Source organism: Mesocricetus auratus, unplaced genomic scaffold (genome assembly GCF_017639785.1).
Source record: "Mesocricetus auratus isolate SY011 unplaced genomic scaffold, BCM_Maur_2.0 Super-Scaffold_100051, whole genome shotgun sequence".
NCBI lineage: Eukaryota > Metazoa > Chordata > Mammalia > Rodentia > Cricetidae > Mesocricetus > Mesocricetus auratus.
Window position 1 is genome coordinate 1,570,104 of NW_024429228.1, and position 23,999 is coordinate 1,594,102.

The window sequence follows — 23,999 nt, forward strand, 5'->3', positions numbered from 1 at the left end:
AATAAGGATACATGGGCAAATAGGTTTACAGACTGACTCACTGTGCCACATACTGCAGCTTCCATGATGAGATTTTTAAAAAATTTAATTTAATTAAAAACAAGCTGTTTTACATGTCAATCCGAGTTCCCTCTCCCTACCTGCCTCACTTGTCCCCCACCAGCCCCCTCTCCCATTCCCTTTCTGCTCCCCAGGGAGGGTGAGGCCTTCCATGGGGATCTTCAAAGTCTGTCATATCATTTGGAGCAGGTCCTAGACCCTTCCCCGTGTGTCTGGGCTGAGAGAGTACCTTCCCTTTATGTGGAATGGGCTCCCAACGTCCATTTGTATACTATGGATAAATACTGATCCACTGCCAGAGGACTCATAGATTTCCCAGGCCTCCTAATTGACATCCGTGATCAGGGGGTCTGGAACAGTTCTATGCTGGTTTCCCAGCTATCAGTCTAAGGTCCATGGGCTCCCCCTTGTTCAGGTCAGCTGCTTCTATGGGTTTCTCCAGCCTGGTCTTGACCCTTTTGCTCATCACTCCTTCTCTGAAACTGAATTCCATGAGTTCAGCTCAGTGTTTGGCTGTGGGTGTCTGTTTCTGCTTCCTTCAGCTACTGGATGAAGCCTCTATGATGGCACATAAGGCAGTCATCAATCTCATTATTGGAGAAGGGCATTTATAGCCTCTCCTCTATTGCTTGGATTATTAGTTAGGGTCATCATTGTAGATCTCTTGACATTTCCCTAGTGCCAGATTTCTCTTTAAACCTATAATGGCTCCCTCTATTATGGTATCTCTTTTCTTGCTCTCCTCTATTCTTCCCCTGACTCAATCTTCCTGCTCCCTCATGTCCTCCTCTCCCCTACTCTTCTCCCTTTATCTTTCGTCTAACTCCCTCTCCCCTCTCCCATACTCCCAGTTTGCTCAGGAGATCTTGTCCCTTTCCCCTTCTCCAGGGGACCATGTATGTCTCTCTTAGGGTCCTCCTTGTTTCCTAGCTTCTCTGGCGGTGTGACTTGCAGACTGGCAATCCTTTGCTCCATGTCTAAAATACATATGTGAGACATACCATGTTTGTCTTTTTGTGACTGGGCCATGACGAGATTTTTAATTTTTTCCCTTTTTGTTTTTCTTCTCTTTTTTTCTTAAATTTTATTTTTTTTCGAGGGCGGTTGAGGGACAGAGGGAAGATTCGAAGGGATGGGGAAATGAATGGGATCAAGATACATGATGTAAAAGACACATAGAATAAATAAAAATAAAGAAAAAGAGAGGGGAGAACCAGGGCACGGTTATAATAAAATCAAAGCAACACCAAATCTAAAAGAAAAAAGAGAGAGAAAAGAAAAAAGAAACAGTTCACTCAAATCACCCATTTCTATCTGGCCTAACTGCATTCTCTCCACCTGTTAACATGGCCAGGTTTGTTCACAGTTTTGAGACATGGGGCATGGTGTTGGGTAGGAGGGAGGGCTTTTTCCTGGTGGCCCCCGGGAACCTTCATAGTCATGACCTAAAGTCAGGCAACTGTGTCAAAGCTCTGATTTCAGTCTTGATGGCTGCTTGTATTAAGTTCCTAGACAGACCATCTCCAACAGTTTACAAAGCATTCAGTACATTTTTACTGTATATACTTTACTTAGGTGTGTAATTTTCTATTATGTTATATTTTGATGACCCTTCCTGAAACGGGACTGTGGTTGACTGCAGTTGACTGACGGTGCTTTAGCTTTAATCAGGAGGGGCTCTGGTCAGCCCGGCCACAATCGGTTCCTCTGTGCAACATTGGGGATTGGCAGGGTTTCCTTCCATCTTCACTGATGTCCCAGGGTCTGTCCCCCGCACCCTGGTTGACAGAGTTCTCCAGCTCTTGGTGTGCTAGTGTGGGCTCTTCACAGGCAATTTACAGGAGCATGGCATGGCCTGCAAATCTTTATAGCTATTTATAAGAAAACACAAATTTGATTTGAAGTCAAATCACAAACCTGTAATGGTGTGCAAGGGAATTGAGAAAGTCATATTAGAAACTGGCAACGCAGCAAATGTTATCAAATATTCTTTACTTTTATATTATTAAGTCTTAGAAAATATTCTGAGGAAATAATTGAAAATACAGAAATACATTGTTAGTACAAAGACATTATCTCATTTGTCATTTTAACAAAAACTGGATACAGTTTACATGTTCTATTACAGCAATAGTAAAAGAAATGCCCATTTTTGTATAACATAAGCTTTATATAAAAAGACTTGGATTGTGAGCAATGTATGATATCATGTATGATATGTGATAATAAAAGCCAACAAAATGAAAAATAAGCAGCCTTTGTAGATTAGGCAGAAAAATGTCAAACCCAAGGCCTTTTAGTTATTTCAGTGACATGTGGGATGATTGTGCAAAAATCTCCTTTTAGCTGCAGGCTAGAGCTAGGATACTGAGCCTGTTAAAGGTCACCTTGGAAAAGGCTCTTTCCTCAGGGGGAGGGTAGAGCTGGCGATATCCCATCAGCTACTGCTCTTCCCAGTATCTCACAATTTTCTCAGCTGTGCTTGTAGCACACCAACAGTTTCAGATAATTTCTTCAAAAGCTTCACCCCTCAAAATTATCACAAAGACGGATTTTGGAAGCTATATCTTTATACTAGAAATTGACTTCACAGATGCCTAATACCACACTCAATAACACCAAAAAGCACAGTGAAACGTCACAATATTTCTTTAGCTTACTAGCTACAATTATGGCTTATTTGACATTTTTGCACAAGGTCATTATCAACCCTTCCCTTATTGCACATTGAAAAATCCAAGGGACCTCTCCACTCTCGCCAAGACTTTGCTGAGTCCTGGATCTCTCCACTCTTAGTCAGATTCAACCCATTCCTTGTAGAGGAAGAATCTTGTGATAACTACATAGATCTCTATATGTTCAAGGAACAGTTACTTTAAACCAATTGAGATATTTTTGTTGTTTTATAAAAATATTTCCCCATAGTAAGTATCCACAAAGGTAAAAACAAAATCGAGGGGTAGAAATCACTCCATATTCACTATGGCAGGGCTGGGGTGTAGCTCAGTAAGATAGCATTTGCTTCGTATGTATAAGGCCCTAGGCTTGATGTTCAGTGCTACCCCCAAACCAAAACAGCCCCAGATCACTATGACAATACTTGTGATCACCACTCCTTACAGAAACAAACAGTGTTCATTTTACTTCATTTGGGCTGCTTCTTAGACGCCTTTAGGATGACCATCAGAGTTCTTTTTTGTCCCCACTTACGTTAGCCCTTGAATTAGAGAAGGAAGTTGTATACACTCGCCCAGCATTTTGCAAAACATTACATCATGGGTGTCGCCCATAATTAAGAAATTTCATGGTGCGAAACTGCGAAGCTCATCACAGTGGCATCCCCAGGGTTCCTGGGAAAGGAAGTGAGGGAGGCTTACAGTGAGTCATCACGTGAGAGGAGCAGTGTGTGCCCCCTTCCAAAGTCTTTCAAAGTCAGAAAACACTTCCTTCTGTGATGATGAACCCTGACAAGAGACGATGCTTTCTCAACTGGACACTACTATCCAAACATTTCGCTCCAGGAGTTCAGAAATCTCCACAAATTCATCTTTGTTTCTAAATATCGGATTTCCCGTTCATTGCTGATTTTGAGTGTTGCGAGCTCCTTTCCCAGCCCTGACGGATGTGCATGAGGGTCCTGTCTATGCACGGCATTATGAGGATGAGCTTCATAACCAGCACTGTGCACGGGATGATGAGGGCTAAAATATAGGCCGAAGGAAGGCTCCACCTTAGGATCCCAGGGCTGAGGAATCGCTTGCCGCCATACATCAAGGTGTGGGCTGTGCACAACACCAGGGTCAGATAGCCCAGTTTAGACTATAAACAAAAACCCAAAAGCATGGTGTTAACAGCATTCACATCTCAAAGCGAAGCAGTGTGGTTTACTTGTCAGGAACCACAAACACATCGTATCATACGAGGATAGTATTAGGACACTGTCGGGTTTAGGTAAAACTATAATCTTCCTTCAGAATGATAGCTATTTCATTAAGAACATAACAAGATTTGTTTATTGATGACATGCTAGTTTTACCTTCACCAGGCTGGATTAAAAAACAAAAGCAGTTCTAGGAGTAAACCCTTTTATGTCAGGAGACACAAATGCACTGTTTTGATCCACAGAGGAAAATTTTTTTTATTGATCACCTTATCCAGAGATCAGAAACAAATGACTTCCACAAGGTCTGCATTCTTCTCTGTTACTGGTCAAAAGCGGATGCTGGCTGATTTCTACCACTGGAAACACAGTTGCTACTGAGGTTCTGGAGTTTTTCTTTTCTGTCTGAATACTTTGCATTTGTCTACATCTGGCCCCTGGGAGAAACTGTAGGATTTGATAACCAAATCTAATTTCAGTTACTAGCACTCTGTTTTCTCACACCGGTGCATAGTGAGCATGCATGGGAGTTTCCTGGGGGCCTTTTCAAACAAGCTGCTGGGTTCCACCTCCAGAGCTTCTGGTTGCGCAGCTTGGGTGGTGCCTGGGGCTTGTGGCCCAAAAAGTTCCCTAGTGTTGCTTCTGTGCGTCCTCTGGGTGTGTGTGACAGGAACTGTGGGGACCACTGGTCTCTAGGAACAGTTACTACCTTAATGAGGTGTCTGCTGGTTGATACACGGAAAGGATGAATTTCTCTCATATAGACCAGGGCTAAGTCTAGGGTGGTGATACTTAGTAAATTTTGTTCGAAGTTTTAACCTTTATGGCAAATCTGCCTTTTCTTATCCGTGTGTCCAGATTGTGAGGTTGAATTCAGAAGGTGAAATTTTGTCTTTGGGGTTTTTTTCACCTTCTACCTGGTGCCTTCACACATAGTTTATAGCTTCTTGGTGCTCTTCACGCTATAGTGTCAGTGGTGGCTCTGGGGGTCGTCAGGAATCTTGCAAGATGTCCTAAAGCAGAAAGTGAAACCCTCATGGAGGCTGCCTGTCAGGGTCTCAGTTCATTCTCCACAGTGAACAGCTAATGAAATGACTAGGGAAGTAAGGCAGCCAAATGAACAATCAGGCATGATAAGACAGGAAACCAGAATATTTGTGAAAAGCTATATTCATTTTGCAGTACCAAGATATTTATATTTGGAGCACTTACCTGGACAAACCTGAACTCTCTCCAGTTGACCGTGTTGCTTACTGATGGCAAGGAAGTGATTCCCAAGAGAAGAAACAGAAAGAATCCCAGGATTCCCAGCGCCAAGTAGGAATCATTAAGCCAGGCCGTAGAGGTACTAAATGGGTTGTCTCTATTAGCCAGGGCCTATGTAAAAGTTAAAAACAATTAAAACAGATGCTCTCTACACCTCACTCTTTCAGGGGGACCGAACCACACCTCTACACACATTTCTTACACAAAGCAAATTGTGTATTGTCTCTTACTGATCACTTAGGAACAGTTTCGGGAAACTACACTTGAATGTTTTGAGCAGAAAAGGTAGTTGTTCTTCCGTGATTTTTGTTATAATTCTTTTTTCCTGGAGTCACATAGGAAGTTTTGATTTGCCCTACATATCTCAAAACAAAGCCAACATACATTTCAATCATCTTTAGCATATGGCTTTCTGTTTCTCAAACAATGCACAGTGTTCTCAAACAATCACATCAAAATTTGGTTTTATATTCTGTTTAGTGTTTCTCTTTCCTCTCTTACACACACACACACACACACACACACACACACACACACACACACACACACAGTTCCAGTCTTTCAAGCTTATTATATCATAATACAGCATTAACTGTAAGAGGAATCAGGCTATGTAGTGTGATCCTTACTCAAGGAACTTTCATGCATTTGTTAGGGGAATGTGTGAGGATTTATTTGTGGACATAGTGCCAGTGAGTTATTGACTGTTTGAGACTGTAGCAAGCTGTATCAACACCATTAATTTCTAAACCAGAGTGAACTTGTATTTCTGCTGTAAATGCTGAAAGACTACTTGAGTTGATTTTGTCTTTGAGTATTCATAAGATAATATTAGGCATTTCTTTCAGAATTGTTTAGGTTTTCTGGCTATTGAGGACAAATTCTCACAAGCCAAACATGAATCAATTTCTAAGCATCCTTTTGTGAAATTGTTGTACATCTGTGGCACATGTTTGGGCAGACTCTATGCTTAGTAGACAGTGGTTTAGACTTCAAAAAGAAATTTACATAAAAACTTGAAAACTGAGAGTTTGTGCTAATTGACTCTTACTCAAAGGAACTCTTTAGTCCCAAACCTGCCAGTTGCTCAGTGCCTCTATGAGCCCAAGATTACATACAGATCTAGAACTAAGTAAGTCTGCAACCTAACTTTTATTCTCTTTTTTTGTTTGTTTTTGGTTTTACGAGACAGGGTTTCTCTGTATTGTTTTGGAGGCTGTCGGTCCAGCCTGGCATCGAACTCACAGAGATCCGCCTGCCTCTGCCTCCCGAGTGCTGGGATTAAAGGCGTATGGCCACCACCGCCCGGCTAACTTTTATTCTTAATGGTTCTATGTGATCGCAGTTGGATTCATTTACAAGCCCAGGGATAATGTTTCTGATTCTTGATACTTAAAAAAATGAAGATGCTGGATGGGCATGACAATTCATGCCTCTAATCCCAGCACTTGGGAGATGGAGGCAGAAAAATCATGAGTTTGAGGCCAGCCAGCCCTCAATAATAAGCTATCTCAAACAAAACTAAACAAAACAAACAAACTCATACACCCACCCAAAGACAAACCCACCCCAAAATAAAGAATGGACTTTAGAAAGCAATGCTCTGCAGTTGTGAAATGGATTGTGGTAGGGAAAGACTGCGCGTTGATTTTAGGAGTAGAGAAATACAGAGGAGAAGAAATTTACCTGAGTAACGGTTCCATTTCTCAATCTCCAGCGTACGTAGTAACGGATAGGAATCACAAGTGTGTAGATGACATGAAGGAAGGCAAATCCCAGAGCTACCAAGCCCAACTGCTTTCTGCACAGCATCCAACGGTCAAGCCAGTTTGGGAACCGGCGGTACTTTGTACCTCTGTAGAGCTGCAGGATGGCAGCAAGAACACCAGGGAGGTACACCAAAGCAAGCAGGACGAGTGCTGTTATAGGAAAGACACGATTTGGGATGGAAATAGCCAGGCGAAATGTGGTATCAGTCTTTTCATTCACATAGGGGTATATCACTTCTCGTATGACACAGTACACAAAGAAGAAGACACACAGCACAGAGGACAGGTAGAAAGGGAGCCTCCACATTGGAAATAGTTGCAGAGGGTAGTTCTCAATTTCATTGGCTGCCACGAGAGATCCTTGGTCCAATGGAGTGAGTCCAAGGGTACGAGCAACGTCCATCACTCTGTGCTTGGCTTTGCTGTCATTCCCACAGACAAACACCTGAGTTAAAAGAATTAATTCCATATTTACTTTTATTTAATAATTATCATTAAACTTTATCTGAGTGCCATGTGGAAAAATAACATACTAATGGACAATATTCAAAACAGAAATCTAGAATCAACACATCTAGCAAGATGATGTTTTGAACAAAGACCATGCTTTTCAGTTGAAGGTGACTTTAGGCACATAGTGCTGCTATAGGGTAAAGTTCACTGTAGCATGCCTGGTCTCATCTTTCTTTGAGTGTGGGTGCTACTTCATTTTTGACTATGGCTATCTCAAGGCCATAAATGGACCCAGTTTCACGCAAGTGAAAAGGGTCAACAAGCTGTGAGTTTCCTGCATGGGCAAGAGGACTCCAGATTCAGACATCATTTGAAACTATTAATGAAAGTTGAGGCACACAAGACTACTTCTCATGGAACCCAATAAAGTTGTCCTTAGCACATATTAGAGAATGAGATATTTACTGGGGATTTCATTTTGGAATTGTATTCAGCTAAGTACATATGAAAACACTGACCTTTGAAGGGCTGAATGCAAGGTCATTTAACCTTACCTGTCGACTTGCATCCAATGTTCCTGACTGGAGAGCCCAGGCTGAGATGGTGTTAAATGCTTTGACCACATGGGCTCCTGGCACCAACTGAGCAAGGTACTCAGCATTCGATTCTGGATACTGATTGATTTTACGGTTGTTGCTGACATCTACCAATATTTTTCCATTGAGAGGGTCAACCAGTTCTGTGAGGCAATCGTAATGCTCTCTGTGCATGGCCAAGATTATGATGTCAGACTTTGATGCTGCCTCGGAATAGTTCAAGACCTCTGCTCCCCTGGGCAGAAGGCTGGACATCTGGGGGTTTCGACTCCCAAAAACAACAGAATAACCACACTGAAGCATTTTAAATCCCAAGGATTTTCCAAAATCCCCTGTTCCAAAGATGCAAATAGTTTCTTGCTTTTCTGTGGAATTCACAGTCAGAGGGAGTGCATCTGCACCTGTTTTCTCCATTCCTGAAAAACAAAGGAAATTAGAGGTGTGGAAACTCAAAAGGATTTACAGATCATCAGCTTGTAACCAAGACACCCCAAGATATTAACAGAAAAACATGCAATGTTTACAAGCACAACTACCCATGTTGCCTGAGAATCCAGGCACAATTGGTGTTCAGTGCTGCCATTTCTACAACTTCATATAAGCTAGGCTACTATATCCTTTCAGAGGCTAATATGTCTTTCTTCAGGACAACTTTTCTCAAATTCTAATTTCTCAAGGTCTAATTGAAATGTTTAGTTAATCTAGAGGCTTGTTTTTGGGTGGGGACTCTGATTTTCAAAGATTTAGTTTCTGTCCTGCTGAGAAATGCACTGTCTACCAAGGGCTAGACAGTTGGCAAATATTTTTTAAGCATGAGCAGGATGGAATGTGAGAGTCAGACGGAGCAGGGTCCACCCTGTGTTTCAGGCTGTGTGTGATAAAGAGGAGGAGGCCGAATAATTAAAGAGTAGCCAATAAGAAAGGGAAAGAGGTTGTAGCAGAGAGGATGCTGCCTATAGACATTATTTCATTCATTCAAGTGGGCTGATAGTAAAATTCAGTTGAGCTTGGTGATCAGTCGCTGTAGCCTTCATGTCAATCATGAAACACACATAAGCTTGCACTTTTTTAAAAAAGGGAACTTTGGAAGTTTTTCCTTTCTGTTTAGCTCATGACAAAGCCCTATCATGTTAGCTGAGCTTGTCTGAATTTCTGCAATTGCAGAACACACTGAACATGTAGATCTTCACAGTCAGATAGGAATTATGAAAGAGAGAGAGACAGAGAGACAGAGAGTCAGATAGAGAAGAGGAAGAAGAAGGAGGAGGAGGAGACAAGAAGAAGAAGAAGAAGAAGAAGAAGAAGAAGAAGAAGAAGAAGAAGAAGAAGAAGAAGAAGAAGAAATAATACTCTTGTAGCAACACAGAAAGTGTGAATAACAACACAATTGATTTCTACAAACTGCCTGTAGATGCCTTCAGGTATCAAGAAGGGCATAACCACATGTGGGAAATTATCTGGGGATGGGCAATGTTCGTCACATGAAAGCTCATTGCCCTTTGAAAAGTTCTTTGCATCCATAAATGCAAACTAGTATATAGCAAACTTGGCCAGCTGCTAATCAGTTAACAGCTAATTTTTATAGCTCCAATCTTCAGGCTGCCAGAATGACACAGTCATTTTTCTGTTCTATACACCTGCTTTGTGTGTCAAAGGACTGCCTACCATCTCTTCATTTCCTCATTACTCTATCCTGATGTTTTTGCTCTCACATTAATGAGACCCTAACTTCTTTATGGCAATATTCTCACTGATTGCTGCAAACAGTGATTCCAGGTGACTCGGACCATTAATTCTAACTTTCTGTAAAATTTCGTACAAATGAAAATATTGACTATTTGGCACTAGTTTCTGAATTAACGTGTGTGTGTGTGTGTGTGTGTGTGTGTGTGTGTGTGTGTGTGTGTGTGTTTGTGTGTAGCGCCTAGGGACAACTTTGGGTATTATACTAAGGAAAGGCTATCTGTTAGATATTGACTATTTGGCACTAGTTTCTAGATTTGTGTGTGCGTGTGTGTGTGTGTGTGTGTGTGTGTGTAGAGCCTAGGGACAACTTTGGGTATTATCCTAAGGAAAGGCTATCTACCTCCTTTGAGACAGGGTCTCTCATGGGCCTGAAGCTAAGTAGTAAGGTTATGTTGGCTGGATTGGCTGGGCAGTGAACCCAGGGGCCCATTTGTACCCACTCCCCACATGCTGAGATTATAAAAGCCCTCTATGCTTAGCATTTTTACATGGGTCTGGGCATCCAATTCTGGCCCTTGTGCCTGTAAGACACTCACATTACTGACTGAGACTTTCTCAGACCACTTTAGCACTGACTTCCTAGCAATAGGGCCTAGGCAGGTTATTCAAACGCAGCTTCATCGTCTTTAAGATGAGAAACAATATCTGCTTAAGAGATATTGAGGCTTAGATTAATTCGTATATCTCAAAACAGTGCTTGAGGCATGAATGCTCAATAAGCTAATTATCCTTAATAGGTTATTTAATCTATTCGATACCTAAGGAATATAACCCATTAATAATTTAATTAATATCTAAGTAAAGAATATAACTTGAGCATTATTCATGTTTTCATGACTGATTATTTTAAGTACATAAAGATAATCTGAACTAGAGATAAGGACATGCCTACTCTAACCATTTATTTTTTAATAAATAAATCCTGTATGAAATGACTTTATACCAGACAAATTTATCAAGACACAGATGTAGACATGGATGAAGTATGAGTTTCTTTTAATTATATTTTTTTTCACATTTTAACTTAGTATTCTCTCCTTAGGACAAATCTTACAGTTTAAGGTAATATCCTTGGGCTGTTACTCCCACCATTGAAATTGGTTTTCACTTTCAAAACTCAGAGCTGCCACTGGGTAAATTGCAGACGTAAAAATCTGACCCAATAAAAGGAAATGTGCTTTATTAATGCCTGGAGCGCTGCCTCATTACTTGAGGAAGTTACCAGAAACTCTATGGTTGACACCGTGGCCACACCATGAGCTTCACTTCAAACCCTCCCTTTGCCGGGCTAAGCCCGCACTGCTAGCAGAAACTCCGTTTCGGGTTTCGCATGCTTCTCTTGATTCTTGTCACGGGGCTTCTCCGAGACCTGTGTCTGCCTAGCATTCGGGCATAGCCGCCCACGGGGCACGGCAAGCCAGCAGCGAGCCGGCCTCTGTGGACTCTGCCTTTCTTCTGAAGCTTCTGTTTCTTCCAGCCTCCTTCTGACACATTTCTTCAGGCGCCTCGCACAACCCCAGAGGAGCCAAGCACTCATTATCCTTGGCCATGGTTAATCTAATTCCCTCTTGTCCTGTCTTCCCCATGTTCCCTGGCCATGCCCTCTGCCATCCTCTCCACCTTCCCAGAATTACACAATCCTTTGTTATCACTCCGCTTGCAGGGTAACTCAGGATAAAATGTAACATTTTTATGAGAAAAACAGTACCAGACTTAAAGTTACCACGATTGGAATGATGAATTAAATAGTGTGGGAAAAGTTAACAATTGTGTGGAGCAATTTGATTCTTAGCTTTTGGGAAAAAAATCTTATTATAGGTTAGAGACAGGATGTATGCATAGGGTATCTGGGCTGTACAAACACGGTTGTCACACCCATGTCAGACATATTTGCGCATCAAAAGAGCTGCGTGTGAGCATGGGTTCGTGAAGGCGGTAAGGTTTCTTGCTCAGTTCTTCAAAATTTCCTTCTGTACTCTACTCTTAGTTATAAAGTGGAGAGAGTAAGAAAGGAAGCAAGCCGGAAGAGCATTTACGGAAGGCAAAGTGGGTTAAAGAATTAAAACAACAGACTCTTTTCCCTCTGCCTTGAGGGCACCATCAGCTGGGTTAAGTGGAAAGAACAGGCGTTTCCTAGCTTGGAAAACCTCCAGGATTGGTGTACTTCTTATGGAAGCATCTTCCAGAGAGGGTCCTTGGCCGAAGTGCGAGGTTCAGGGGTGGGGCGGAGGAATCACAGGTTTACACACGCTAGGGATTAGCGCACCAATGGGCGGCTGCCAAGTGGCAGCAGTGACTTCATGGTCCCACAGGCAGTTGTGATTGAGGTGAAGAATCCTGCTCTCTGTCTCTGCATTCCGCCCCGGGGCATTGGGAACTCAGGCAGCATTCTTCAGAGAGTTATCTTCATCTAATGTAGGATCTTTAGTTGTCTCCAACTTGGGCCACTGCAGTGAACATTCACGTATAGGTTTTGGCATGACAGTAAGTTGTCATTTGTTTGGGACAATGCTCCCCAGCTCAATTACTGGGTCATATGGCAAGTTCATACCCAGTTTTATATGGAACCGCTTGACTTTTGTCCAGACTGGTCACACTGTTCTATTCCTACTTAGCAACTTATGAGTTCTAGTATTTTTCAATTTAGCTATCTTGTTATTGATGGCTGATGATGCTGAACAACTTGTTATGTACTTGCCTGCCATTTGCATGGCTTTTGCCCATTCTCTCTCTCTCTTTCCCTCCCTCCCTCTCTCCGTTTCTCCCTAGAGATAAAGTTTTACTGTAGTTCAGGCTGGCCTAGAAATCTATAGAGCCCAGGGAGTTTCAGACTTGTGCAATCATTCTGCCTCAGCCTCCCAAATTCTGGGATTATAGATAAGAGCTACCAAACCCAGATTTTTGCCCATTTTCTAATTAGACAGTATATCTCATATATGTGTAAAGACAGATTCAGAGCTTTGCTGGATATGTGATTTATAAATATGTTCTCCCAGCCTATGGATTTTTTTTTCTTTCATGTCTTGCAGGGTCTTCAGAGAAAACTCCCAGGAATCTACCAGGGTGACCCTATCAAGGTCTCCTAGTAATGGGGGATGTGGAGAGTGAACTGCCCATTTTCTGTAGCCAGGGAAGACTCCAGTGGTGGGCCTGGAACACCATTCCAGCCACAAAAACTTCTACCCACAACCTTTTCTGCCTGCAAGATGTGCTTGGTCAATGGAGGCTCAGAGCTCGTGGGAGTGGCAACCGTTTTAACTGGAGACCCGTGCCAGGAGAGGGAGTTCATGCCAACCTCTGCCTGGATGATCTGGAACCGGAGGCTGGACAGCCCGGAGACCCAGGATAGAACTAAACACAACTGGCCGAAAACCCAAAAGCAAGTCAAGGAAATGATTCCTAACGATACTATGCTGTACTCATACACCAGTGCCCAGCCCAGTCATCATCAGAGAGGCTTCATCTAGTTACTGGTGAGGAAAGATGCAGAGACCCACACCCAAACTTTAGGTAGAGCATAAGGAGCCCTGTGGCAGACCAGGTGTAAGATCTGTAGGTCACCAGGAGAACATGGCCTACAGAGTACATTAAGCAGGGCTCACAGACACTGAAGTGACAGTCACAGGGCCTGTGACGGGTCCTCTGCATATGTGTTTTGTGTTATTTTGTGAGGCTTGGTGCTCTTGTGAGACTCCTAACAGTGTGTGTGTGTGTGGGGGGGGGCTGTCTCTGACTCTTTTGCCTGCTCTTGGGATCCTTTTCCTCCCACTGGGTTCCCTCATCCAGCCTTGATATGAGGGTTTGTGCTTAGTCTTATTTTAACTTGTTATGCCATGTTTGGTTGATGTCCCTGGGAGACCTGTTCTGGGTGACAGGAGTGGTGTGTGTGTGTGTGTGTGTGTGTGTGTGTGTGTGCGTGTGTGTGTGTATGTATGTATGTGTGTGGCTGAGAGGAGTGGAGGGAGGAGCAGCTGTGATCAGTATTTATTGTATGAAAGAAATAAATAAAAAAGAAAAAGGTTTTACATTTCATGACATCAGTTTTTTGATTCTTTTATTTTATAGATTATTCTTTTTATATCTAAATACTCTCCCTGAAGTCTAGGTTCTAAATATATTTCTAAAAGTGTAAAAGTTAACTCTATAACACATTTTTAAGTTTATTTTACAAAGCTTAAGGCTTAGGTCTGTGTGTGTGTGTCCTATGTAAGTTAACAAAGTGCATATTGATCATTTGTTGAAATACTATCTTATTTTATTAGTTGCTTTTGCATCTTTGCTAAAAATCGATAGTCGATGTAGGTGTGAGTCATTTTCTGGGGTTTCTACTCTGCTCTACTGTCCCTTTGTCCATACCATAAAATACCAATAGCTATAAGCATATATATACACACATATATAAATTTAATAGAGTGGTTCTATCTACTATATTCTTTAAAAACTGTTATAGCTAGCCTAATTCCTTTTGCCATGCAATTTGTAAAATAATCCTGTATATACACAAAAATTTATTTCAGGGGATTATATTTTTAAAAAATCAATGTTTTAAAAATTCCAAATTTGTAACACAAATTAATTGAAAATTTAAGAGATTATATAATATATAAGTTGTGTTAAAATAGTAATTGATTGGGCTGGGACGATAACTCAGCTGACAAAGTGCTTGCTCAGTGTAAACTTGAGGAACTGAGTTCAATACCTAGTTAGCACTCAAGTTAAAAGCCAGGTGTGGTTAGTGCTGCCCTTATAATCCCAGGGCTGGCGATGGGGAGATAGGGAGATCTCTAGGGCTTGTTAGCCAGCCAGCCTACCCTAAGAGGTGGACACTAGAGAATGGTGAGATGTTATCTCATAAAATTCCAAATGTAGACTTCTCCTGTGTAACAACACTCAAAATTGACACGTAGCCTCCACGCACATGTTCTCTCTCTCTCTCTCTCTCTCTCTCTCTCTCTCTCTCTCTCTCTCTCTCTCTCTCTCTCTCTGTGTGTGACACACACACACACACATTAACTCATTCAACAGTAGTAAGTAGTTAGATGATGAGTGGACAAAAGTTTCAAGTTCTTTGATGGATGATAAACAGATATTACTTTAAAGATAACTCAAAATTAAAGTCCTCTATGTACCAGCACCCTGGTACCAGATGACACATTTTACCACTGCCAGTGCCTTGGGGGAGAGCATCTTTGCCAGGTCTTTTAGTAAGAAGGACCACTTGTTTCACCCAAGGATTTTACAGAATGAAAAGGATGTAAATATTCATATATGTAATGTCATAAGGAATGAAGGAAAAGAAAAGAAAATCTCCTCTGTGGCACAGATACTTCTAAATACAATAAGTAGTTGCTATGACTTCATCTGACATTCTTAATTCTGAAAAATCCAAAGAAAATTCAAATTCCTTATGTAAAGACTGAACCTCAAGTATTTACACACACCACTGGAGTCAGTTTATTTATTAGCTAATGCAATTTTATATATGTATGCAAACTGAAAGTACAAAAATAAATTTCATATGATAAAGTTTGGAGGTGATAAAAACAAATCTAAAAGGAAAACTTTCATCAACTTTTAGTTTCAGAAAGTAGAATGCTGGGACCTCTCATAAGTCGAGCAGTGAGGGGCTTGGAGGGGTGTGGATGGAGCTGGGGAACATACAGGCATCTTTCTTCTGGAAACACTTTCCTGGCTTTCTTTAGTCACTAACGACCTCTTGGAGAAACACATACTTGTATAAAGTGTTATTCTAAAGTCTAGTGGCTCCCAGCCCCAGCTGGACATTCTAATCAGCTGGGGAGGTTGCGTAAAACTTGAGTGACCAGACTCTTGAAGGATTTCAGCTTTTTCACAAGCTTTCCCTGCAGTCTTGACTGAGCAATTGAGTTCCTCTCCTTATGAAATGCCAAAGGCAGACTGAGGCGTACATGTGTGAGCCTCACAAGGGACAGAGACAAAGAGTGTCAGACTCAAGACTACAGCAGCGTTCCCCAGTCACCCTGTCAAGGAAATCTTACAGAGTGTTAGCCAAACTCAGAAAGCCTCCCGAGTCTCCCATGGAGTTCCTTAACAGTGACTCACACAGAAAACCATGTAGCTGGTTAGTCATTTAGTTGAAACCACCTTTAGAGTCACTCTGCCTCTTCCTCCATTTGAGAATTCAGCTTCAGATTCTGAAATCATGCTTCAAACACCTGAAGTCCTCAGACACATTCTTTCTGGATACACACACATGCTCACACACAAAAACAGAAACACACACACATGCATATACCCCAGTGTGGAAGCACACATACATACACACATGTGCACACATGTGCATATACACACACTTGAACACATACACACAAGCACACAGGCCCATTGCTGATGAAGAAACAAAGAATGTAGGCATCTTATATAGTATTTAGACTCCTTGGAAGTAGAAAGTCAGGACTCTGAATCTGTTTCCTTTAAAACCTGCCTGTGCATTATTGTAAGGAATTGGGCAATGTACACATAACTAAAATAATAAATAGGCTGGTTTAGAAGGTAGCAACTACTTCAAAGAATACAGAGCAGGGTTATAGAAAAAATTGCTATGAGAGAGGGGCAGTAAAGTTTTTTATGCAGGTGAACTTGAGTCTCTGTAAGGAGGTGCCTATAAATGAGGATTGTCAAACTTAATAACTAAAAGGCACACAATTCCAATTAAGTTTGAATTTAAGCTAAATAGCGGGTAATTTTTAGAGCAACTATATCCTCTGCAACACCTGAAGCACATCCATACTAAAACGCTTATAATATGAAATTCAGGTTTGACGGGGTGACTCCTTGTAGTCAGGTGGGAAAGTGAGTATGTATATGCTACTTGTTGTGTATATGTTCTCACACATACATGTTGTTGACCATACTGCTGTGTCAGCTTAAGTAAAAATTCCAGTAAGCCCACAGCAGAATAAATCACCAATTTGTGATTTCCACCAAACATTAGTAACTATTTCAAGTTACTAATATTATACATTCACATATTTCTTTTTCTCTTAAATAGTTTTGCCATGTAGTTCAGGCTGTCTTAGAACTTGCTATGTAGGTAAGGCTGGGCTTCAGTTTGGGTCAATTCTCTTGCTGAAGCGCTGGGTGCTAAGAAAACAGGTGTGTCCAACGGAGTTCATCCACTAGTTGATGCCTTAACACTCCTCATCAATACAAGTGCTAGTTAGTTGCCGCAAAGTAGACCACATCAATTACTTTGTGAGAAACGCTGTTTATCTCAGGGAAGCTTGTTTGATGATGACGTAGTCAGAAGAATGTAAGTAGACATAACTTTCACATTAAGGTTGTGTGGTCTATCCACCCCCACGTGACCTGCTGATGCCGGCTGGGAACTAGCTGTGGCGGTAGCTGAACTGCAGTAGTCTGTCCTTAACTCCCTTCTAGAGTTGGGTGACACCACAGTGATGGAGGCCTATTATATATTTGAATTCCAGTGCAGAAAATTATTTTTATTAAGTTATTTATTGATACTATGGTTTGTTTGAGCATCACATGGATACATGGGGTCATACTGAGCTCTCAGCACTATCTATCAGGGTAAAGTAAGAGAGCTCTATGGTTTCCTAGCCACATAGGTTAGATCCCAGCTGTCGGAGCTTGTTAGATCAACTCCTTGGGGTCTGGGCACATGACATGGCCACAGATTCAGTCACGTCTTGGTTAACTTATCTTGACCATTGCTGGCATTTTAAATCTGGACCAACTTACAAATCTGTAGCTCACCAATAATTTTGCAGCAGAAGCAGGAGCCGGAGTTCAGCACCAGCAGAGAGAACATTCTCTCTGGATGATGCGGGCTACCTAGTTTGTATGCATTTTATGAGCAGCTTCTTAATTTGGTATCTCCAACAATTTACCAAACATTTAGTTTCAGCTACTGAGCCTGGTTTTTGTCAGAGATGTTTAGGAAGTGGTTTAATAATTTTAATTTCAAGTAGGTTTGTCCAAAAAATTCACACCCATAAATGTCACTGGGAATTATTATCTAGGTATTGATAGCTGCTAAACCAATTAGGGGGCAGAAGAATTTTTCTCTGTATCTCATCTTCCTGCCTACTCAGAAACCCTTCTCATGTGCCTTTCCATTCTGTGTTAAAATATCTTCTTACCACTTTTAGGAATTTTGGGGGGTAGTTTAGTCTTTCATCCTTGGGGTAACATTCGTGGTCATTTATAAAGCATCTCTCTAAAGGATGGGCCCCAATGTCTCTAGGAGAATCACTGGAAGGAGACAGTTGCCACCCATGCTTTTATTATACTCTGATACACAAGCTTCTGAACAGCGCTAGTTGGTAAAGACACTTCAAGAAAACAGCTTTCCCTTTTTAGTAGCCAGGATTTTAATCTGGGCTCCCCCTAGTGGCTAGAGTTGGCTTGCTGAGTAGAAAATACAGATAGAGTTTTTGACCACGGAAATCATCAAATGTTGCACATCAGGACGGTTTTCCTTAGAGAGCCAGTTATTGTAGCACAAGCGCTTACCCTACCTTTCATTCCCTTCTGTCAAATATGGCCTGTGCCCATCGAGTTGGGAAAGCAACTGGTTGGAGAGATGAAACCACTTCTCTTACCCGGATTGTATTTCATGCCTAAATCTTCCCGTAAGGGCACCCCTTCCCCGAAGGCTCCCAGACTAATTTTGAAAACAATCCATCTGATCTCCAGCACTGCAATAAAGGCCCCATGCTCTCCTCACACACTGGGCCATGTAATTTGACCTATAAATCTAATACCTGTGGACTCTTGCTTCCCAAAGGGAGTCATTATGTACTACCCTCAACCAAGAATGTCTTCCAGCTTCTCAGAAATGATTCAGAAATATATCAAGGATATTTTAGAATCTCAACTTGGAAAAGTCTGCAATTGGCACATTGTTGTCAATTGCAATGAATCATTTACTAAATTAACTTTGTCTCAATCTTTCCATTTCCTATACTATTTTTTATTTGTTGCAGAATTGAACATGATAAACAAATCACCTCCAAACTTCTGTGCTGCAGAAGAATTAACTAGAAACTTAGTAGTGGGTTTGTGTGTGTAAGAATGCTTTGACATGAATAGGCTCTTTTGAACTGTCCATGGACTTCATACTTTATGCCAGCCTAGTAATGTATGAAAGCAAAGGAAACACCATTTCTACAGTGTTGTCTATTAATAAAAAAACAATTGTAATATTTTGACTATTTCTATGTTAAATAAAACAACCTTAAGCTCCTCTTCAAATGGCAAGGTTAAAATCTGACTTTTCATCATGTTAACTGAAACAATACAGGTATCATACATTCTCATTGTCTTTGGACCTCTTTGGGTAGCATCTTTCCAACACAGAAGTCGGTGTTTTCAGGAGGAATTTGGTAAATTTTCATGTTTCCAGACATTTACGCCAGCTTCTCTATGCCAGGCATTGTGTTAGGCAAAAGGAGGAAGTGAGGAACTAGTGAGTCCTATTCTCAGGGAGCTTGGGTCTCAGGGAGAGCATAGATTACAGGAAACCACTAACCCACACTTGTGAGGGTCAGGCACAGGGATGCACAGACACTGGGAATCTACATCAAGGACTCTGATCTTCTCAGAGACAGGACGAGAACGTTTACTAAAGCCTGTCAGAGTCACATTAGCCATTGTTTAACTGGGCTCAAAGCTAAGTTTGAGGTTTCCATATTCTATAAAGAGCAGGTTAGATGGAAGATACATACTTCCCATTCAACATTAACTGTCTTCCTATGCCCTAATTCCATAGCTTTGCCCACTAAAGGTGTTCTAGGAGATCCAACTTTGTTCTTAATACATCTTATTTCCTTTAATATTGGGTGCAGAGACCAAAGGGACTATCTAGTTTGTGTTCTGACAACTTAAAAATGTTGACTTTGTGTGTGTGTGTGTGTGTGTGTGTGTGTGTGTGTGTGTGTGTGTGTGTAGGTTCACAATAATTCCAGGGACATTAAGTCCCTCTAGAGCTGTAGTTACAAGTGGTTGTGAATCTTTTGGTATGGGTACTAGGAACTGAGCTCAGATCCTCTGCAAGAGTGGTATGCACCTCTCCAGTTCCACTAATAACTCTTTTTTAGAGATGTGCTATATACTTAGATTTCTACTTCTTAGTTTTAATGTATAATTACAGCTCTTAACTTTTCAAAATTACCCTTCCCATACATTCTCTTTGCTTTTGAGGAGAAAAGTGAACTTTATTCTGATATTAGGAACAATGATGCCCTTTATATTTGAAAGAACCACACAGCTCTCAAAGTTACTTTTCTTAAGAATGATCCTGTCAAAGCAGAATGAAGAAAGAGCTTGCCACACGTGGGTGTGCTTAATTATAGTGGAAATATTTCTTTTAGTACACCAGGGCATTGTTTTTCAATGGCATGTTTCTGAAAGACAATCTTAAAACAATATAAGCAATCTTTGTTCTTTATTCTTCAACAATTTTGGAAGAAAAATTATTTCTATATAGCTCAAGTAATTTTCTTATCGCACATTGCTTTAAGTGTTCATTACTCTTTAGTTATTTACTTAGTTTTATTCTTTGTAGTACTGGTTTCTTCTTAACAAAAGGACAAATGTTAATTGAAACCATTTGGAAATGACCTAAAAGTCACCGAGAAGCATTCAGTAGGGTTAACATATCATGTAGAACTGCTTGAGAAGTCTTCATAATTAACTAGTGAGCCATTCTCTTAGGATGTGAACAGGTAACATGAGAGACCTTGTCTTTGTAAACATAGTTTCTATTATTATCTAGTCTAATCTTTGAATAAGTCCTAAAGCCCATTCAAAGAAGTGACTATGTGTGGCTTATTCCTGCTTCTCGTGGTGGGAATTATGAGTGGATACTTGGGTCATTCATTTGTTAGGCAGGAAGTGCTAAACGGGGTCCTCAGACAACAGCTGAGTCCTAACAAGTCATCTAGCTTTGATGGGTGACTATATGCTTTCTATTGGCTTTGTTTCCTTCTCAAAAGAAGTTTGTCAATCTTTTCCTGACTTCCAAATAATAAAAAAATATTTTTATAGCAACTTATACAGTTACCTAAATGTACTCATTTATTTAACTGCATCTATGCACAAGTACCTATTTGTGTGTGTGTGTGTGTGTGTGTGTGTGTGTGTGTGCACATGTGGCGTGGAGGCCAGAGGTCAGTGTTGGCCATCTTCCTGGATTGCTTCCTGTCCTATGTTATAGTTAGAATACATTAATTATACATGATAATGGGCCTCATTATAGCTTTTTTATATATGCACATGATACATTTCAAGCATATTCACTCCTCCCCCATTAATTTCACCCGTTCCCCTTGTCACCCTCCTACCTCTTCCCATCCTCCTACCCAGGGGCTCTTACTAAACCTGGAGCTCACTGATTCGGCAAAGGTATCTAGCCAGTGGGCTAGGGGATCCTTACTGTAGTTAACCCAATGTTGAGATATGTGTACGCCTTGGGAACCAGTGTCCTTTGAGAGTACTGAGGACTTGAACTCAGATCCCCACGCTTTGGGGGCAAGTGTTTTACCCACTGACCATCTCTCTAGTCCTTAAATTTATTTTCAAGGGAACTAGATAGTGAGGACCATGAAAAACTGACATGTGTTTCTGTGACTGCAGAATCAGCTCTGTACACTTTGAAAGCAGAAATACTGGTATTGATGATGTAGGGTAATTTAAGGGTAATCCTTCAAGAGACAAGGTAACATGGAGTGACTCATCACTCTAATGTTCTATATCACAAACAAACCCATTTCTCTGTAGCTGTAGGTACCGCACTGCAGGGCTTAATATTTTAGTTTTTTTTTAAATAGAAGGTTATACAAATCTATTTGGTTTCTCCTAAACAACAGTTAGTAAGCTTATGAATGGCAGATGCCATTAGAGGTCAGGCCTTGTGTATGCTATGTGAGTTTCAGCAAAAATCATAAGTGTTGCCAAATGGAGAAAGTGCTTTGACCCAATTTCAAGGTACACATGTACCATTTAGTTTACAACCTTGAAGTCTGGTAACAGAGAGTGCTTCATCCTGTTTTCTGGTGTTTGCCATGCAGGTGGAATGCACACAGGTAGGATTTCACACCGTGCTAAATCACAGTGTTCTGAAAAAACCCAGGGTCTTGCAAAGGCCATATCTGGAAAAAGTTACTGCTTCAAATAAATGTGCCGTTTTATAAAATCACACCTACTGTATCAGAAAAAAATTGTTCTTTCATGTGAGTGACATTTATATGACTGCCATTTATACAGAATTGGACTTTCTCCCACGGCAAGGCTGAAGAATGGTTTTGAAAGCCCAGAGCATTCTCGGAGTGATAAATGTGGTGAATCTTTAAGATGCTCCTAGGAGAACAGCTGGGTGATTTCCTTATAAAAACAAAGCTTGCAAAATCATGAAAATTGCTTGGTTATAACTAGAGACCTCCAACACCTCCAGTCTCAAGGCTTTTTACCTTGTAGAGCTGGTCTGTGGATATTCTTGGACCAATCTACTTCCAAGGTGTATTTGTGGAACTGAGGCCAAGCTACTGGGCTGCCATGTAGAACTAGGACAAGAACTCTAAACCCCCCCACCCCGTGGTTCAGGCCACTTGCTTTTCAGGACACACCATTCATCTTTTAAAGTGCCATTCAGAGAAAAAGAAAAACGCCAACAACAACAAAAAATAAAATCCCCAAACCTCTTACCACCTGCTTCTGGACAGACTTTCTTTCCCTCAGGCAGGAAAGTGCATCACAGACAGTATTTCCCTGGAAAAGCCATCGCTAAGCTGCTTAACGGTATTTAAATTAGATCAAGGAATAACGACTGTCCAATTTCAGGTCTGTATGAGGAAGTCCTTAGATCTTGTATTACACTGCTAGACTGCTACATTCTTCCAGGCTCCTGTCCCACGGGCGCTCCAGATTTGCAGGAATCCAGTTAGACAGAGAAAGAACCCAGCCCTGATTCTTTGTCCTCGGGAAGGTAAAGACTGGCTGAATTGATGAACTGATTCTGCTGCAGCCTTGAGCGACCTTTTTGTGTGAGAGATATGGGGTGAGTTTACCTATATCTCAGTATCAGCTGGTTGGAAAGTGGGGTTCAGAAAAACGGGGGCTGGAGGTGGGCTGAGACAGGAAAGGGACCTCAGCCTCTGGCGAAAGCGACGAGGGAATAGCCAGGAAAGTGACCCACCTGCGGGAGAGGCGCCCAGAGGACGGCTGGTCAGGCGCAGCTGCGGTGGGCACTGGCTGCCAGGCAAGCAGAGCGAGGTTGCCAGCCTGTGGTCTGCCTGCCTTCGGGCTCCCTCCTGCCTTTAAAAAGCCAGAGAGCCTAGGGAGGGCCCGCTTGATTTCGCAAGAGGAGCTGTGAAGCAAAGTTTCCGGGAAGAGTTCGACCTGGGAATCCCGTGCAGCTGGAAGGACCAGAACTTTTTGTGTTGCTCTGGCTTGCAGATGTGGCCGTTTTCCGCTGGCAAGCGGGACTTAAAAGGGGTTTTCCGGAGCTCTTAGAATCACTGCATCCCTGGCAAGCTGCAGTCTCAGGAAAGGGGCAGAGAGGCGCTCCTTTCCAGCTGGAGCCAGAGGCCTCTGGGCTGCTAGGAAAAGAGCGAGTGGACAAGCACCTTAGGTATTCCTCCGTTCCGTGTTGCCTCTGTTCAGACGATATGGTGGCATCGCTCCCCCTCCTAGGTCCCCGATTCTTACACAGTCAGAGCTTAAAAAATCTGGAGTGCTCAGGCTTTCATTTCAAATGCAGATCTATCTCTTAAGCCCACAAGGATTGCTTCAGGATGGTACTGAAACCCAGGTATGCCCAAGCCTTGTGTAATGAGTGCCCCTCGTCCCGTCCTGTTTATTTTAAACCATCTAGACTACTTGGTAACCATGCAACGTAAATTTATCTAAATAGATGTCATACTTTATTGTTTGGAAGACAATGGCAAGAAAAAAACACCTACCCATGCAGAAAAGATGAAAAATATTTTTTCCTAAATAGTTCTTGGTTCATAGTTTGTTGAATCTGCAGATGAAAAAAATGCATGTTTGCAGAGGACTGACGAAGTACACAACTGGCTTGGCTGATGACGTGTACAATCGGTGTATCCTTCTAGAGAGGTGCTCAAATCCACCAGTTCAAGGCCTAACCGATCGTGAAAACTTGGGGGGAAAGATCATTCCAAGTTCTCCAAGTCCGTCTCCCTCCCAACCATCTGGTTTAACTTC

General features: G+C 41.7%; 1 protein-coding gene across 1 annotated transcript; it reads right to left on the reverse strand.

Annotated features, from left to right (window-relative positions):
• Positions 1 to 2,035: 2,035 nt before the first annotated feature.
• On the reverse strand, positions 2,036 to 23,105 carry Steap4 (STEAP4 metalloreductase). Its single transcript, XM_005083968.4, has 5 exons — positions 22,969 to 23,105; positions 7,983 to 8,440; positions 6,893 to 7,420; positions 5,153 to 5,317; positions 2,036 to 3,879 (listed from the first exon to the last, which is right to left on the reverse strand). The coding sequence occupies exons 2-5, from the start codon at positions 8,436 to 8,438 to the stop codon at positions 3,616 to 3,618; spliced, it is 1,413 nt and encodes a 470-aa protein (XP_005084025.1). The 5' UTR covers positions 8,439 to 8,440; positions 22,969 to 23,105; the 3' UTR covers positions 2,036 to 3,615.
• Between the last annotated feature and the right edge of the window lie 894 nt (positions 23,106 to 23,999).

Bases quoted from the DNA above. Each gene is read 5' to 3' on its own strand.
- Steap4 (XM_005083968.4), bottom strand. From the start codon at position 8,438: ATGGAGAAAACAGGTGCAGATGCACTCCCTCTGACTGTGAATTCCACA. The intron at 7,421-7,982 runs GTAAGGTTAAAT...CTTTTAACTCAG, and splicing joins CATTGGATGCAAGTCGACAG to GTGTTTGTCTGTGGGAATGA. The intron at 3,880-5,152 runs GTAAGTGCTCCA...TTTTGTTTATAG, and splicing joins GAGAGTTCAGGTTTGTCCAG to TCTAAACTGGGCTATCTGAC.